Source organism: Chrysemys picta, chromosome 1, assembly GCF_011386835.1.
Source record: "Chrysemys picta bellii isolate R12L10 chromosome 1, ASM1138683v2, whole genome shotgun sequence".
Taxonomy (NCBI): domain Eukaryota; kingdom Metazoa; phylum Chordata; order Testudines; family Emydidae; genus Chrysemys; species Chrysemys picta.
The window spans coordinates 141,114,737-141,134,025 of record NC_088791.1 but is presented as its reverse complement, the minus strand read 5'-3'; the positions used below and the strand labels follow the sequence as shown (position 1 = coordinate 141,134,025).

The 19,289-nt window shown below is 44.7% G+C and overlaps 1 protein-coding gene across 1 annotated transcript in view; it reads left to right on the top strand.

Moving 5' to 3' along the window:
• LOC101951095 (putative DBH-like monooxygenase protein 2) overlaps window positions 1–18,879 on the top strand; it is a 30,532-nt gene extending 11,653 nt beyond the window's left edge. Inside the window, exons 5-13 of the mRNA XM_065584860.1 lie at window positions 1,072–1,242; window positions 3,169–3,271; window positions 4,162–4,328; window positions 5,094–5,185; window positions 13,743–13,839; window positions 14,090–14,149; window positions 14,507–14,637; window positions 14,931–15,045; window positions 17,740–18,879. Of these exons, the coding sequence (XP_065440932.1) occupies window positions 1,072–1,242; window positions 3,169–3,271; window positions 4,162–4,328; window positions 5,094–5,185; window positions 13,743–13,839; window positions 14,090–14,149; window positions 14,507–14,637; window positions 14,931–15,045; window positions 17,740–17,979 (1,176 nt within the window). The 3' untranslated portion in view covers window positions 17,980–18,879. The remainder of the gene's footprint in view (window positions 1–1,071; window positions 1,243–3,168; window positions 3,272–4,161; window positions 4,329–5,093; window positions 5,186–13,742; window positions 13,840–14,089; window positions 14,150–14,506; window positions 14,638–14,930; window positions 15,046–17,739) is intronic.
• The last annotated feature ends 410 nt before the right edge of the window (window positions 18,880–19,289 follow it).

Here is a 19,289-nt window from a genome sequence, read left to right as displayed (position 1 = left end):
ATGGATTAACTTGATTCATTTTATTTGTCTGTGTCTCTTTGTTAGTGGACAGTACTCAGGACTCCAGGATATTCTAAGTTTATAAAAGGTGCAAAGACTTTTGCTCTTGCCCTTGGAAATTACTAGAGATATTTGTTTAAAATAGAAAACTAACCATTTTTGCAATGCAACTTTCATTAAGGTACAATACACATAATTTAAAAAAGCCAAACACCACAGCCCATTTCGAAGTCCAGCTCATTTTTCAAGTGAAGATGACTTTCCAATTAAGGACATGCAAATATTCATATTTTTGCATTTTTTTCTAATATAAAAATAAACACTTCATTGAAATCATATAAAAGAAAATTTCAGAGGGGAAGAAATGGTGTGGTAGTAAAAGGTGAAGATCTGCCTATGCAACTCCACGAAACAGAAAATGTGAATACTTTTTGACAGCTCTGATATAGCTACACAACAATCTATGGACCTGATTCTGCAAAGTGTTAAGAGCCAGCAAAGAGGTGCTGAATCCCTGCTGCTTTCATGGAAGTAAGTGGGAGTTAAAGGCACCCAGAACCTTGCATGACTGGGCTTTTGCCAGTAAATCATGTCTGGCTGAACCCTCAAGGAAATCTGGTTAAATTTCTCATGTTCATCAAGCTGCTTGACTGAGCATCAGATGCGGGATGGAAAAGGGTACAGACAACAGGGTTTCAATATCTTCAATCATCCATTTGGTGCAGAGTTTCAGAGTAAAGTAATGATCTCTCTAGGCTGAACTCCCCCACCACCACCACTACCACCACCTCCTCCAGGTATACCAGGTCAATGGCCCATCTAGTCTTTTCCCTCGCAATGGCCAGATGCTTCAGGGGAAGATATCCACTCCACATCAGTGCACTCAGACAGTACAATAGTATACTATGGAGAAGGGTGAATGTGCCCAAGACACAAGCTGCTTTCCCTTTCTGGAGACCGTCAGACCCATGTCCCTCTGTTCAGGTCTCTATTGACTACTCCTTTTAGTAACCTGGAGACAGGTTTTCAGGGTTCAGGATAACTTTCCTCAAATCTTTCTCTTGGTTACAGTTTGAGCCCATAATAACAACCCACCAGAACAGATCGATGGTTCATCACATTCTGGTCTATGCCTGTGGCAATGGCAGTGTGTTACCCACAGGCATCAGCGATTGTTATGGGGCCGATCCAGATTTTGCCCTGTGCTCCCAGGTGGTTGTAGGCTGGGCCGTTGGAGGAGGGGTGAGTATGAATGGTTCATCACAGGACATACCTCTTGTTATGACTGATGATACCCTTTGGTCAGACTAGTCCTGTAATGCATCTAATTCTGCAGTACTGTCTCACTGGAGAATTTCTTCCTGACCCTCCCCAGAAAGTGCTCAGTTTAACCATTGAAGCATGAGGATTGATGGCCCTCGTAATTTTTATACTAGCTGTTGTCACTCTGTGTCAAGTATCAGGGGGAAGCAGTGTTAGTCTGTATCTACAAAAACAACAAGGAGTCTGGTGGCACCTTAAAGACTAACAGATTTATTTGGGCATAAGCTTTTGTGGGTAAAAACCTCACTTCTTCATCTGAGGTTTTTACCCACAAAAGCTTATGCCCAAATAAATCTGTTAGTCTTTAAGGTGCCACCAGACTCCTTGTTGTCATTCTGTGTTGTTATTCTTATTCATACACATGGCAAATCCTTTATGGACACTAAGTAATAATATCCTGAGTCATAGAGTTCCACAGGTTAATTATATGCCACATTAAAAAGCTATTATTTTATTGGCTTCTATGTAATCCTCTCTGATGTTCTTTCCTTTTCAACATAATAAAATAAAAAGTAAAATCCGGTTGACTCATGTGGGAAAGTCAATACTAGATGCAGCTCTGGGTGAGTGATTCCTAGTGGCTGGTGCTGCAAAGATGTTCTCATCATCCACCCTGTGATAATCACTTTGCCTTTCATGGAACATCTGTATTTCCATGGTTGGAAGGTAGGAGAGTGGTTAGATAAATCACAAGAATAGAAGTAAAAACATTTTAATTGGCAAAGTCAGCAGATCTGGCACACATGGAAAAACCACACTCAAGATGCCATTTGTACATAGTAGAGTTAGTTGAAAGTTTTCAATGGAACAGTTTTCTGTTGAAAACTAGAGGTTCTTTTTTAATCATATGCTGGAATTGGCCAATTTTGTCTAAATTTTTACAGGAAAATGTCAAAATATTTTGTTTTGACAATGATAAAAGTAGAAGTAGTTTGGAGTCAGAATTTCCATTCCATGGGAAATTCCAACCTTTGGAAAGCAAAAATGTTCCAAATAAAAATAAATTTCAAAATTTCCCAGAAAAGGAAAAATCTAAAAATTGTCATCTCAGGACCATGAGAGTGTTTTATTTCCATTTTATCCTTTTGATGTGCAGTATTTTGTTTAGATATTATATTATATTATATTATATTATATTATATTATATTATATTATATTATAAACTCAATATATAATACACAAACATAACATTAAATATACTATGGATAGACATAAAATAATATTTAAACTAATATTTAATATAATATAACATTTGAAACAAATTTAATCAAACTGTTTCATTGTCAAGATTAAATCTTTCCATTTTTTCCCATGAAACATTTTGTTAAAATCCACACATTCCTGTGAAATATTTTTTTTCAGTGAAACTGCTTTTTTACTAGAAATCTATTCTGTTGAAAATTTTGACCATCTGTAGTTGAAATGTTTTGATATATTTCATTGCCATTTTTATATTAAATATTAGTTTTATTATTATATAATTTAATATTTATATATTTTACTTAATATTTTAGATAGTAGAAAATGAGCATCTATGTAGACCTTTAAATGAATTGAAATGATAAAGTAAAAACAAAACATTTCAAGAGTCCCAAATCTTTTTCTTCCTGAACTTTCATTTCATGGGAGACTTAAGAATTTCAGTCTTTCATTCGTATTCAGAATTTCAAGCAGAGTAGGAATTCCCATTCCCATCCAGTTCTAGCACATACCAGTAGTTATTGACACATGAATATCAGGACCTCTCTGCAAATTTCCAGCTCTCTGCAGGGAAGGAAACAGCTGAGAAGAGATGAGAAATGATTCCTGAATTGTAAACGTTCTTCTTCTTTCCCCTCCCCTCAGTCCTACCAGTTCCCAAATGAAGCTGCAATCTCCATAGGTACACCTATGGATCCTCAATATATCCGGCTGGAAATCCACTACAGCAATTTTGACTTGATACCAGGTGGGTAAAGATGGCAAGAAACGGCCATGAAAAGGGGTTCATAATTGTCATTCTCATGTTTTTTTCTCTTACATACACACTAGAAACCAGCTTCCAAATGAAATGACCTCTGGTCTTAATTAGCACAAGTTCCATGACAGCAAGAGGAACCTGTTAAGGTCCCCAATTCACAAAGGCATTAAACTTAGGCCTAACTTTAAGCAAATGAATAGTCTCACATGCTTATCAGAGGATCAGGAGGGAGCCAGGGGTATGTGAGAGGCTCATAACAACACTATTTTGCATGTGTATAGTTCTGACCGTATCACTCAAAAATGCTTTATAAATATTAGTGACTTAGGCCTCACAACAACCATCAAAGGTAAATCAGCATTAATTATTATCCCCATTTTACAGAAGGGGAAACTGAAACACAGATTTTAAGTGACCTACTTGAGACCACAACACTGCAATTCAGCACCAGAGCTGGGAACAGACTCACAGCCCCATTTGCTGACTTACAGTCCCATGTTTTAACCACTAACCAGTGCTTCCTCATATGGAGGTGCTGGGGCAGTATTACCAGGTCAGGGAGATCAAAGGCTACATAAAAGATCTGGAAGTACTGGAGTGTTGGTGAGAGAAAGGCAATACCAGAGTAGAGTTGTGGTGCAGGAAGCATAGAGCTGTATAAGGGAGTTAAGGAATGTGTGGTTAGGACAAGGCTGGGGGTATATGAGGAATATGAGGATGCTTAGAGAAATATGGGAGGGCTGAGGACAGACAGTGTGAATGATGGGAGAGACAGGGGTTCAGCAAGGAGGCTCTCAGGGGGCATGAGAAGTTGGGAGAGCATAAGAGCAAGAAGGTCTATTGGAGAAGTTGTTGAGAGAGTCAGTGTGTTTTTATAGGATTAATTGACAACTCAGGGATACGATTCTACTGCACCCCGGAGCTGCGGCCATATGACATGGGAGTGCTACAAACAGGGGTGTTCACCTTCCCGGTCCATTTCATTCCCCCTGGAGCAGATGCCTACAAATCCTATGGACTCTGCAAAAGCAGTCAGTTCAATGAGGTAAGTTCTGGGAAGCCAATAATTCCCCTTCCCCCTAGGTTCACATCCTGCTCAGGTCATGCCTGAAATTAATTAAGTGCAGATGTCACTCTAGTCTCCATTTTAAAAAACTACCATATGGCTCAGCGTGATTATTCAGAAGAAGCAGTAAGAATGGAGCAGCAGGCGATGCTGCAGATAAGGAAAGAGGAGCATTAACTGAAGGTTTCAGGTCCAATGCACAAGTCAATATTATCCCCATAGAAGAGAAGGTGAAAGATAGATGTAATGACTTCTCCAGGATCCCAGAGAGAGTTTGTGCCAGAGGTGTTTAGAGTGCCCAACCCTGGGTGTTCATCAGCAGTGATAGCTCTCTGCCAGCCACCAGCTGGTAGTCCAGAGAGAGCTGGTGGCAGCCCTCAGGTCATCAGTGGAACTCACAGTGCTGAAAATTCATGTGTAGCCTCCCTCCATCCCCCACTCCCCCCCAAAATATCAAGGGATATCCAGCTTCAGAAATCCCAGACTCAAGCAACTAATTCTAGGTGGCCCAGCAGGGACTGCAAATAACCTGCAGTTTTCAGGAAGACAAACTGTCAACCCAAGATGACCTCTGCAAGGAAATGGGCTAGAAGCTTCCTTTTTAAAACTGAGTGCTAAAATTAGCCTTGACATTTACAGAAGAGAACTGAAGCCTATGGACATCACAGACCCCAATAGCCAACCCCGGGCTGCACTAGCAGGACCAGACAGCCATTCTCTAACCCTCTTTCCTTTGATCTGCAGATGAATGGGACACCTGTGCCAGATCTGAAGGTGTTTGGCTTCTTGCTGCACACTCATCTGGCTGGGAGAGGACTGAAAGTTGTTCAGTACCGGTAAAAAAAATTGAATTCTCACTTCAGCTGGTCATGCCTGGGGTTCAATCTAATCCAGGGGACAGGGGAACCTTTCTGGGGTATAATGGAAGGAATAACCTTCTTGGACTAGACCCCATGTACCTGTCATGGTGAGAGACTATGGCTGGGTGTCCAACATTTTTCTGAATTGCAATGCAGAGAACTAAATCCTGGGGGATCAGACTCAACTCAATGGACAGCAAGATCCTGAGGGAGAATTTGAGCTGGACCCTTGCACAGGTGCACTAGGGCAGGGGAAGGTATAAGGAGCCTTCCCTCTCTTTTCTGTAAGAGCCAGATGCAAATGCAGTCCCTGTATTCTCCTGAGCTAGTCAGCCCAAGGGAAGGAGCTGTCTGGTATGGCCTTGCACCACTGGACAGCCAGCAGAGCTGGTTGGCCAGAGAGGGGAGTATCTGCTGAATCCCTCTAGGGGTGCATCCTCAGAAATCATTATGGGGAAACACAGGGCCACACCATCACCAGTCTACCAATGTGGGCTTGTGCCTGAGACTGTGAATTGAGCATTAAGCATTAAACTCTAGGCAACCTCCATAACAGGGGTGGGTAAACATCAATCTTTCTGTTGTAGTGGTATCAAAAATAGAGCTGGACCTTGAACCAAAATCCCAGATCCAAACCTGCTTAATGCCTGGGGACATTCTGCTTCAGGTCAGCTCCAAAATCTAAAGCACAGACCTATCTTCGGTCCAAAGTGTTTTACTTAGAACCTGGTGTAACAACCCAGAGTAATGTGAAAGAAGCTGAGCATCTACGGGACCCATGGGGAGAAAGTCTCAAACAAAGGCCTTCTTGGCTCTTGAGGCTACCTTGACATTTCACAGACATTTCACTAAGATCCTTAATTTGGAAAGAGTGAGATTTCCCATATGCAGAGGACCAGCACAAGATCTCTGCACCACAGAAGTACAGTTTAAGCCCTGTTTTGAGTATTTAAGTGGTGTGTAAGCCTTGTGTGGGTATCTGCCTCAGGTGAATTTCACCCAAGGGAGAAGACAGAGAGAGAGAGAGAGAAAGAGAGAGGATGGGTTGTAACTAATGACAGATGGATCCAATAAAGATTCAGAGTTTTTGTTAGGAGGCATGTTCAAATTGTATCCAAATGGACTACCAGAGATTGAGATTTTCCCTGCATTGGCACTGTAGCTGACCTGCAAGCTGGGTTCAGAGGTCATGAGACAGACCTGTGAATATAGGGATGTTTTAGTCTTGGTGGGTATCCCCCCTTCTAGCCTGAAAGTCTTATAGGAACAGTAGAGTTAGTCAGGAATTCTCCATGGAAAATTTGTTGATTTTTCATCAGGAAAACTAAACTAAATGCTTTAAGTGGGTTCAACATGAATCTAAATATTTCAGTTGAACTGATCCAAAAATTTCATTTCAAGTGAATTCAACATAAATTGTATTTCCCTAGTATGGCATATTGCCACATGGGAGCTGTAGTTGAGGTGCCTGATGACCCCATTCTCTCTTAAGGGCTGGGCTTCATGGCTGGACTAAATTTTCCATGATGCAATGCTGTCTCCCCTCTGCCTGAGCAGTGTGGTTTGTCATGGTGTTACCCCCAAAACAGATTTCAGGATACCCCGAGAATGGCCCACCTGTTATAACCATACCAATCCGTTCTCATTGGGTATTGGTCGCCAGGGTGGCTAAAGAAATACCTGGAGGACACAGATACAACCTTCCAATAAATGATTGACACAAGCAGTATTTTTTTTCCAAAACAAGGCACCTTTTATTGATGCAACCAATAATCCCTGACAAAATAGTAATCTAAACCACAAATCCCTTATAACAAGTTAAAGAGCACTCCAAACTATATTGCCTTACAGTTTAAAGTGATAAGTGGCTGCACCCTGCTTCATAGGGCTAATCTTCCACAGGTGGCTGACAGGAGCTCTTAGATATTATTTAAGTCTTACATATTTAAGTTCATTTACAACTAACACATATCTTTATTACCCCTGCGCCCCCCCCCCATATATATATATTGTGACAGGGTCAGGCCAGATGGCTACAGATATATTAGTCCCAGAGTAAATAGATCCCTTTTCCCCGGGTAAGGTAACAGGGGCAGTTCCAGAACAAGCAGGAACTTGCTGGAACCAGTTAGGACAGACTGGCTAATCAGGACACCTGGTATAAAAAGACTCTCACTCCAGTTAGTGAGGTATGTGTGTAAGGATCTGGGAGTGAGAGGACGTGCTGCTAGAGGACTGAGGAGTATAAGCATTAACAGACATCAGGAGGAAGGTCCTGTGGTGAGGCTAAAGAAGGTGTTGGGAGGAGGCCATGGGGAAGTAGCCCAGGGAGTTGTAGCTGTCGCACAGCTATTCCAGGATGCACTCTAGACAGCTGCAGTCCACAGGGCCCTGGAATGGAACCAGGAGTAGAGGGCAGGCTCGGGTTCCCCCCAAACCTCCCACTTGACCTGGACTGTGGGTTCTACCAGAGGGGAAGGTCTCTGGGCTGTTCTCCAACCCACATGGTGAATCTCTGAGGCAAGAAAATCCACCAAAAAGTGCAGGACCCACCAAGATAGAGGAAGAACTTTGTCACAACTAGTGTCGGTGGGATTTTGGTGTGCACAGTGTAGTGGAAGAAGGAGGGTGATTTAAAAAAAAAAAAAAAAAGGAGAGGGGTTATTTATTTTTTTTCACCACAATGGATGACGTAGTGTGGGCACTGATACAAGCCACGGCTGCCCAGCAGGAGGCTATCCGTGTCCAGGCAACAGCCCAACAGGAGGCAGTATGGCTGCAGCAAGAGACTAATCGCCTGCTCATGGACCAGGCTGCTCAGGACCGTGCTATGTTGCGGGAACTGGTAAACCAGGTAAAGACCCTTACAGAGCTGAACCGTGGCCATGATGGGACGCAGATCATACAGGCCAGCCATTGGCTGCAGAAAATGATGCAGGAGGATGATGTAGAGGCATACCTTCTGGCCTTTGAGAGGACAGTCCTACAGGAGGCTTGGCCTCGAGATCAGTGGTCTGGCATCCTCGCCCCATTCCTGTGTGGGGAGGCCCAGAAGGCCTACTATGATCTGCCTGAAGAGGCTGCATCAGACTACCCCCAGCTGAAAGCAGAGATCCTGGCCAGATCTGGGGTAACGACAGCAGTGCAGGCCCAACGGTATCACGAGTGGGGGTACCAGGAAAACAAAACCCCGCGGTCCCAATTGTATGACCTCATCCATCTTGCACGGAAGTGGTTGCAAACTGAGTCCCGGAGTCCAGAAAAGATACTAGAGGTTCTGGTCATCGACCGATACATGAGGGGGCTACCACCAGACCTTCGTGCCTGGGTAAGCCAGAACGAACCCTCCACCTATGATGAGGTTGTCGCACTGGTAGAGAGGCAAAGGACGGCGAGGGAGCTGACCCAACCAGTTAAGGAAGAGGCATCCCGGGTTAAACTAGCAGCACCAAGCTCTAGAGCTCAGGTGACTGGGCCACCAGGAGAGCCCAGGTGGAAAAAGAGTCAGAGTACTGAGGGAGAAGAGGATCAGGATGTTAGACTACCCAAACCAAGAGACCAGGGAATGCCTAGGGCTCCATACAGATGTTATGCCTGCGGGGAGTGGGGACACATAGCTGCACAGTGTCCCAATGCCGAGGAGCCTATGCAGTGTAACCTGGGGAACTGGGCAGATCCATGCTCCCTAATCCACCTTGTAGGGGTCTTGCTAACCCCACATATGTACACCAGACCAGTGAAACTAAATGGGGTAGAAACCACGGCACTGGTTGATTCGGGGAGTGCTATCACGCTTATCTCAGGGAAGCTCGTGAAGTGTAGTCAGCTGCTGTGGGCTAAGCATACCGGGATAACATGTGTCCATGGGACAGTTGGTTATTACCCCACCATTCCAGATAAAATTGAAATCCAGGGGAACACTACTGTGGTAGCAGTAGGTGTAGTCCCTAAACTCCCATACCTGGTGCTCATAGGGAGGGACTTCCCAGGGTTTGGAGACTTACTCCCAGTAGGAGGATTGGAGAAAGAGGGGAACCCTGAAGTTAGTAAGGCATCCATAGTAGACTGTCAACCCCCAGTCTTCTCTGAAATATCCCCGGATTTGTTCTCCACTCCCAGACAGGGTAGAAAGACAAAAAGGGAAAGAAGGGCAGCTAAGGCCTTGGGAACCCAAATACTGACCCAAAGCCAGAAGGTCACTCTCGTAGATAGGCAAACCCGAGCAGCTGAAAAGGAGGCCGCCCAGGAGGGAGAAGCACCTGAGTCTGACCCCCACCCTAACGCCTCTGAACCAGTAGAGGCAACAGAGACTGGGCCTCTAGCTCTTGGGCAGATTAGCCCTCGGAGAGTAAATTTTGGACGGAACCAGGCTGAAGACCCAAGGTACGACAACATTAGGAAGGAGTTGACTGAAATAGTTGGGGTCCCCGTGGAAGGGAAAACCCAGGGACCAGGACCCTACTTCATAATGAAGAAGGATCTCTTATACCAGGTTGCACCAATACAGGGGCAGAAGGTACAGCAGATCCTAGTACCTCAAAAACACCAGAACGCTGTATTAAGTCTTGCCCATAGTCATCTTTTTGGGGGACATTTGGGAGTAGAGAAGATCCTGGCATGGGTCCTATGACGGTTCTCCTGGCCCGTGTACATGAAGAAGTGCGGAGGTACTGTGCCTCCACTTGAGGGCACCTTTAGTACCCCTTCCCATCATAGAGGTCCCCTTTGAGCGAATAGCGATGAACCTAGTGGGACCCCTGGAGAAGACAGCTCGGGGCCACCAATATATACTTGTTGTTTTGGACTATGCTACTCGCTACCCAGAAGCCGTCTCCCTGCAGAACACAGCCTCTAAAACAATAGCTAAAGATCTGGTGGGGATCTTTGCCCGAGTGGGGCTACCAAAGGAGATATTAACAGACCAAGGAACCCCATTTATGTCAAAGCTAATGAAGGACCTCTGTACGCTGCTCCATATTCACACCCTGAGAACTTCAGTCTATCATCCGCAGACCGATGGGCTGGTAGAAAGGTTTAACCGAACCCTCAAGGCTATGATAAGGAAGGTGATAAATCAGGACAGGAAGGATTGGGACACCCTACTATCTTACCTTATGTTCGCCATATGGGAGGTACCTCAGGCCTCAACTGGGTTTTCACCCTTTGAATCATTATATGGGTGCCACCCCCGTGGCATATTAGATATTGCCAAAGAGATCTGGGAAGAGGAACCCAATGAGGGGAGAAATATAATTGAACATGTATTGCAGATGCGAGACCGGATTGCCCGGGTCACCCCTATTGTACGGGAACATTTGGAAAAGGCGCAGGAGGCCCAGCGAACCCATTACAATTGCCAGGCAAAAGTCCGACAGTTCCAACCAGGGGATCGGGTGATGGTGTTGGTACCCACGGCAAAAAGCAAGCTTTTGGCCCAATAGCAGGGGCCCTGTGAGGTGGTTGAACCCGGGGGGGGGGGGGGGGGAAGTAACCTACAAGGTGTGGCAGCCAGGACGCCGGAAACAGGAACAGATCTATCACATTAACCTCTTAAAGCCTTGGCACCAGTGAGAGGCATGTGTAGTGGTCCAAGAGACCCCGATCCAGGGAAATAACCTGCAGGAGCAGATCAGGATATCCACTGATCTGACACCAAACCAGAAGAAGGAAGTAACTGAGATGATCAACCGATACCAGGATGTGTTTTCAATCAAACCAGGCTGGACCACTGAAACATATTACAACATTATCACAGACCCTGTGGCAAAGGTAACTTTAAGGCCCTACCAGGTCCCAGCGACGAAAAGGGAGGAGATCAAGGTGGAGATAAAAAGGATGTTGGAGCTGGGAGTCATCGAAGAGTCCCACAATCAATGGTCGAGCCCAATTGTGTTGGTGCCCAAACCCGATGGCACTACTAGGCTTTGTAATGACTTTTGCCAGCTGAACGAGATATCCAAATTCGATGCATACCCCATACCCCGTATCGATGAGTTAGTTGACTGCCTGGGAAATGCCCGATTTTTGACCACCCTTGATTTAACAAAGGGATACTGGCAGATTCCCCTTGCCCAAGATGCGAAAGAAAAGAAGGCATTTTCTATCCCAGAGGGTCTATTTCAATATACTGTTCTTCCTTTTGGATTGCATGGGGCACCTGCCACCTTCCAGTGTCTTATGGACAAGGTCCTGCGGCCCCATCCCAGTTATGCAGCTGCGTATCTGGATGACGTGATTATTCATAGCCCCGACTGGGAGACCCATTTGAAAAAAGTGGAAGTGGTTCTGGACATGCTAAGACGGGCTGGCCTCACAGCCAATCCAGCCAAGTGTGCTATAGGGCTAGCTGAGGCTAAATACCGTGGCTACATTGTAGGAAGGGGCATGGTCAAGCCCCAACTAAACAAACTGGAGGCTATCCAAAATTGGCCTCGGCCAAATCGGAAAAAGCAAGTCCGGGCATTCCTGGGTGTGGTGGGGTACTACCGGTGATTTATTCCCCATTTTGCCACCAGAGCGAGTCCCCTGACAGAACTGATAAAAGCCTGGGGTCCAGACATGGTGAAGTGGACAGAGGCGGCAGAGAAAGCATTCACGGATCTACGGACAGCCCTCTGCAGTAACCCCGTGCTTATAGCCCCCAGACTTCAACAAAGAGTTTATTCTACAAACAGATGCATCTGAAGTAGGATTGGGAGCGGATGATTGGAGATGAAGAACACCCGATTCTCTACCTCAGCAGGAAACTCCTCCCGAGAGAGCAGAAGTATGCAGTGGTTGAGAGAGAGTGCCTTGCTGTAAAATGGGCCATGGAAACACTTTGGAATTACCTACTGGGACGACGGTATTACCCTTGTGACCGATCATGCACCCCTCCAGTGGATGCAGCGAAATAAAGAGAAGAATGCAAGGGTGACCAGATGGTTCCTGTCCCTACAACCTTTCCAATTCACCATACAACACGGGGCCGGAAGCCACCATGGCAACGCAGATGGCTTGTCGCGGGTACACTGCCTGACGTCCCAAGTTGCCCAACCCCATGGTGTTGAGCGGGGGGGGGGGGGGGGGGGGGGAGGGGAGATATGTGACAGGGTCAGGCCAGATGGCTACAGAAGAGTGATAAAAGGCAGATATATTAGTCCCAGATTAAGTAGATCCCTTTTCCCTGGGTAAGGTAACAGGGGCAGTTCCAGAACAAGCAGGAACTTGCTGGAACCAGTTAGGACAGACTGGCTAATCAGGACACCTGGTATAAAAAGACTCTCACTCCAGTTAGTGAGGTATGTGTGTAAGGATCTGGGAGTGAGAGGACGTGCTGCTAGAGGACTGAGGAGTATAAGCATTAACAGACATCAGGAGGAAGGTCCTGTGGTGAGGCTAAAGAAGGTGTTGGGAGGAGGCCATGGGGAAGTAGCCCAGGGAGTTGTAGCTGTTGTGCAGCTGTTCCAGGATGCACTCTAGACAGCTGCAGTCCACAGGGCCCTGGGCTGGAACCCGGAGTAGAGGACGGGCCCGGGTTCCCCTCAAACCTCCCACTTGACCTGGACTGTGGGTTCTCCCAGAGGGGAAGGTCTCTGGGCTGTTTCCCAACCCACATGGTGAATCTCTGAGGCAAGAAAATCTGCCAAAAAGCTCAGGACCCACCAAGATAGAGGAAGAACTTTGTCACTATATATATATACAGAGAGAGAGAGAGAGAGAGAGAGAGAGAGAGAGAGAGAGAGAAGAGAGTGATTGGAGACACAGTACAGCATAGTAAGTTTAGTATACTGTTACTGTATCTATACACATCTTTATTAAACATATATGTAATGTTTAATAAAGATGTCTATACACACTAACACTAAACTATCTGACAGACTTACTATGCTCTACTATGTCTCCTGCATGCTGTCTCTCTCTCACTCTCTCTGACTCTTCTCCCTCTGCTCCAGTGACAGGATTCCCTCTGCTGATCTCTCTCTCCTCAGCTCCTCAGCTATTGCTGCTGTTGCCTGCCCACTGACACCCTGACCTTTATACCATTCTGTCACAACTTTCTAGACACTTTAGCTAATATCTTTTTTCAGATCTTTCTTGGATGCCAACTGCCAACATTCTCTTTGGATGCGTCCCAACATTCTAAACTGTCAGTTCTATTTGTAGTCTTGTTTCTAACTGCCAATTCTGTCTTGAGCACTACATGAACTGCAGCTTCCATCTAATAGTGGAGTGACTCTTGCTCATTTAAAATGGAAGCCAGAGATCTGGGGATTTTAAGATGGAGTTTCTCTGGTATCGCAGGGCTGCAGGTGCCTCACAGGAGTTGTAGTCTGGCCAGGGGATCAGTTCTGGGCTTTTCATTTTGGGGCATAAAGTTCAACCTTTGGGTTTGGAGGAGGAAGGTGTGAGGTTTGGGACACATAAGGACTGAGTCTTCGGGAGAAAAAAGGGACTAGTTATTATTTTATATGAACTAGTTCCCATCCACATCCCTAGTCTGAGCAGTGTATCGAAATGCCTCTGATATCCTTTCCTTATTCATCCCTACCAGGAATGGTGAGCAGGTGAGGATCATCTGCGAGGACAATAAATATGACTTCGCCCTGCAGGAAACACGGGACCTGAAGGAAGTCATCACCATCAAAGTGGTATATTCTGCTGGGATTTCCCACTGGGACATAGTTTGTGGGCTGGGGACTGGGATGCAGAGGAGGCAGAACAGGCTTACATAGTGACACAATTTTTCTCCGTCATTTTGGTTTGAAGCCTATTACTGTCTCACATAGTTTCCAGGTTCCCACTGGTGGGTACCGGTTGCTCTGTGCTTTCTCCAGGCACACTTTTGGGAGTAGCCCCTGCTCCTACAGCTCTGACTACGTGACCTGTTTTGTGCTGCAGGGAGATGAGATCCTAGTGGAATGTAACTTTCAAACTTTGGATCGGACGGAAATCACCTTCGTAAGTCTGATTTCTATCTGCAAATTTTCTATGCGTTTAAGACTAATTTAGTTCTATTGAAAGGTGCTGGATTGATAGATGTTGGAGAACAATGCCCTCTATCCCCAGACTAAAGCAGTGCAAGCTTTCTTTGACATATACAGAGATTCATACTGTGATTGAGGGATGGCTTCCCAAGCAGGGAAGTGGGTCTCCACAACTGAAATCGAACGCAGCTGCGTAGTATCATTCATCACACAGAATTACCCTGTGGTCTGGCTTGGGCTAAGCTATAGAAGGGGCTGGTAATGACACTATGGGTAGTATTGTTCCCACTGTGTCTTAGTAGAACTTTGTGTTGCTCTCTGTACCTTGAAGGGTGGGCCGAGTACCTTGAATGAGATGTGCCTGGCATTCCTCTTCTATTACCCTCGCAACAACATCTCCAGCTGCATGGGATACCCAGATATCCAGCAGATTGCCCACGCACTTGGCCAGGAGGCCTCAGAGTAAGTCCCTCATTAGATGCATTTCTGGGGAATAAAGAGCAAAACTTCTGAGGGATGTGGCCATGGATGGGGAGGATGCCAATTGAAAGAGATAATTGAGAAGGGATGTTGCTGATGTTGCATATGTCTGGACCTGCCTGATTGAGCCCTACTCAGAAATTTTTCATTTGTGATACCATAACAATCTCCTTTCCTTTTCCTCTTCTTTCTCTCCTTCCTTCTTCTCTCCTCTTCTTCCCCCTCCTCACTTGTCTTCCTCACTCTCCCAAATCCCCTTTACTCTTCTCCTGCAGTGCAATGGAAGGAATGATTGCCATGAACTATGTTGAATGGAACAATGAAACCATCAAGACTGCAGAGAAAGCAGCCAAGGAGGCTGATCAGATAGTCATGATTAAAACCATTGATGTAAGTGTCCTTTGCTTTTATCTTGCTGAGTGGTTAGGGGTTGGAGAAACATGGTCAGCTCTGGAGTTCGAGACCAAAGCACATGTCAGAACCAGAGTCAGTGCCTTACACACAGAATGGCACCTGCACTCTGTTGATATCCACTGGGTCACATGTAAAGGAAGGGCCTATAGGCAGGTGTATTCACTTCACTTTACACTTTCACTGACTACTCCATCCCCTGAGAGTCTAACCCTGGACCTCCCTCATTGCACACTCAGCTCTGCCAATGCCACTCAATCCTATTCTGTGGCCCCCCTTCTATTCTAGTCCTGGGCACTACACATACACAATTCTGCTAATGCCTTTCAATCCTGACAGCCCCTATACCTTGCTATTTGAGTTAGTGCTTCTGCTCAAATCTTTCAATGCATCTTAATCCTCATCTGTGTATTGGTTAGAGGACACTCTCTTAGGATTCATCTAATGAGCTACGGAACTATGTCACCAAAGAAGTTTACATGGGACTAGCATGAGCATCTAGGGACAAAATCAGGAAAGCCAAGGCAAAGAATGAGTTACAGTTGGCAAGGAACATTAGAGACAACAAGAAGGGCTTCTTCAAATATGTTAGACATAAAAGAAAGATCAAGGATGGTGTGGGTCCGCTGCTCAATTGAGAAGGTGACCTGGGAACAGAAGATGATAGGAAAGCAGAGCTGTCAATACCTAGCACATGTGACCAGCTGCCTAGCAGAATTACCATAGACAATATAGGGAAACCAATATAGGCAGATCAGAATAAGTAAAGAACATGTCAGAGATCTTCTGACCAATTTGAATTAATTCAAATCAGCGGAGCTGGATGCTATTCACCCATGGACACTGAAGGAATTAGCTGAAGGAATCTCAGAGCCACTGGCGATAATGGGCCAATAATATTTACAAACTCATGGATCTCGAGGCATAGCATGCGAGTCACAGGAAGTGATAGTACTGTTCTACTCGGTACTGGTTAAGCCTCAGCTGCAGTACTGTGTTCAATTTTGGTCTCCGATGTATATAAAGGATATAGAGAAACTGGAAAGGATCCAGAGGTGAGTAACAAAGATGATCAAAGGGATGGAATGCAAACCATATGAGCAAAGGCTGAAGGAATTGGGTATGTTTAGTTTGGAAAACAGGAGATTAAGGAGGGACATGATAGCAGTTTTCAAATACTTGAAAGATTGCCGTAAAAAGATCGAGAAAAGTTGTTCTCTCTTGCAACACAGGCAGGACAAGAGGCAATGGGTTCAAACTACAGCATAGCATATTTGGATTAAATCTCAGGAAAAACTTCCTTACTGTAAGAACAGTAGGACAATGGCACAGACTGCCTAGAGAGGTTGTTTTCCCCAGAAGTTTTCAAAAGGAGGCTGCATAGCCATCTCTCTTGGATGGTTTAGACACAACAAATCCTGCATCTTGGCATGGGGGTCAGACTAGATTACCCTTGTGGTCCCTTCTAACCCTATTATTTTAATTTAATCTTTCAGCTAAGTATTTCCTGGGAAAGCATACAGGCTATGCTTACATATAGACTATGCTTACATAGTTAACAGAACTTGCTGTTCTGGATTGGACCAGTGGATTTTGTAATCTGGCATCCTGCCTGTGACAGTTGCCTAGATCAAGTAATTCAGGAGACAGTAGATCTGCCATTCCCGTAAGATATCTGTCCAATTCAATACTTTACTATGGGTGAGGAATCTGAACGGTGAGGAAGAAGTCCTGTTCATTATTATTTGTACTATGGTAGTGCTCAGAGGTTTCAGTGGGGTTCTATTGTGTACAAGCACAGATATAGACATGGTCTCTTTCCTAAAGAATTCTGAGCCCAGCTGGTTATTAGGAAGGCAGCACTAACCTGCAGAAGACAGCATCCCCCATCTTGAAATTTGTGGGACAGTCCTGATTTTCATAGAGCCATCAGAAAATCCCTTGAATCCACAGTTTGAAGGACTGTTCAAGAACCCAGAATTTATTTTGAGCACTGCTAGGCTTGTCACATGTTTATTTGATAGGACAAACTCTTGAAACATAATAATGTTTATAGTGGGATGTCATGAAACAATACTTTTGGCACAAAGTGATAGTGTTGCATGTCCTCAGGCGGTGTTTATAGGATGTGGGATCACCCCAAGGAAATTAGGATGAGTCAGGAAAAACATTGGCACATATGGTGTATCTATATACATTATAGCACATCTATTGGATAACTGGTCATCTTATACATAAATCAGAAAAATAATCACTTCTATCAAGAAGGTATCAAAATTCCACTCTCCTGTCTTCTTTCAAATTGCTACCCTGATGTCACAATGAAGAAATATGACACGATTTTGTCCTATAGGACAATTTCATGTGGGTGGGAACCCTACAAATAAGACACCAACTAATCTAGGCACTCCAATAAATGTAGTGTTAACCCCAGGAGTCATGTGGCATCTGGTAAATAGATCCCCAGTGGGGCATGGATCAGCCTTCATGTCACACTCCCCATCAGTACCTGGCCCAGGCCAGGGAAGCTAATGACCCAACCAGCGGACCAAGTTCAGTGATGCATCCTGGTCAGATGGCACCTGAGGCACATTGTGCCTAGACTAAGAAAAATAAAGCCCCTGCCATTTTGAAAAACATGCTAATTTTTTCCCTTTTTCCTTTCACTCCCAGGAGCTGCAGAAAAATGAGAGTGGTATAATCCGGGACATTATGATTCCAGAGAGTGGTCTCTGCCAGGACATTTCTGGACGCCTCGGAGTGCGGGGTCCCCAGGTCACAGCAAACCTCCGGGGGGCTGCAGCTGTGATTTCCCAGGCTCTCAGCACTGCAGAGATCTTGCCTCTTCCTCTCCTGTTGCTGACACAATTGTCATTCACCTGGCTTCTCACTTCCTCCCAGTGTAGAATTTGAGGAGCAGAATCCCTATTTTGTTACAAGATATAATTAACCCATTGAAGCCTCTACAATTACTGTGTGGTGATGGGATATTTACCTGGTAAAGCTTCTGAAATCTGTAGCAGTGACAGGAAATTTACCCAGCAAAGTCTCTGAAATCACTGGGCATGAAACTGTATTTACCTACTAAGGTCTTTGAGATCCCTGTTGTGATAAAAATGCCTTTTAGTATAATCTTCCATTCTAAATCCAGGGAAATATTGCAATATACTGCAGAAAAGACAGTATTGCAAGAGGATAAAGACCCCCTTTTTAGACTCTGTTCTTGCCCTTAATGTCTACTAGAGTGTTTACTCATTCAAGGATCCCTGGTAGCTGGGCAGTCACTTGGTATGTACCCACTGGCCTTTCAGTTATCACTGTCCACTAACAGGGTATTTACCCAATAAACACTCTATAATCATTATCCAGTCTCGGGCTATATACCTACCCAGTGTTCTCTGATCACTATCCAGTTAAATGCTCTTTAGTCAACAATCCAACAAGTGAGTATGATTTACCTGTTAAATACTCTCCCATGTCCAGCATCAAGGTATTTAGCCAGTAAATGTGCTGGAATTGCCTCCATTGACAGGAGGATTAACTGGTAAATGCTGTGTTATCATAATACAGTGACAGGGTGTTTATCAGGTGACTTCCAAAGCTCTAAACACTACAGAGGTACTGCCTCTTCCTCTCTGGATGCACTATCAAAATGTGAAGACACACAAACTATGGGAATCCTCTGCCTGGGCAGGTAACACCTCATTATCACACCTAGTTTTCTGTTTTCTTTTTTAAAACTGTAAATGGATGTTTCCTTCCAGTGTCAAAAATACCTCCAAATTCTGAAATGAAATATTTCTCTAATTGCAACACTGTGTTGATTTTTTAAAGGGGAAGTATAGGACAGCTCCAAAAATTTCAGTTGAAATGTTTTTGAGAAACAAAACGTTTTCACAGAAAGTGTCTGCTTTCCTCGAAAATGTTCAGTTTTGTTGTCAGAAAACTGAAAACCACATACTGTTCCAATATGATTTTTTTTCCCTGCAAAAACTTGAAAATCATTGTGGAAAATTTCAACAAAATAATAATGGTTTCAATTTTGTCAAAATTTTCTGTTGGGGAAAAAATCCCATTTTCTAACAACCTGTAGAGTTTAGGTTTTTTAATGTATGATGCATCCCAGCACAGGTCATCAGCTAGGACAGACCTTGGGACATTTATCATGAAAGCACAGACTTCCACCATGTGAGTTAAAAAGACAAAATCATCTCACTCCTCTG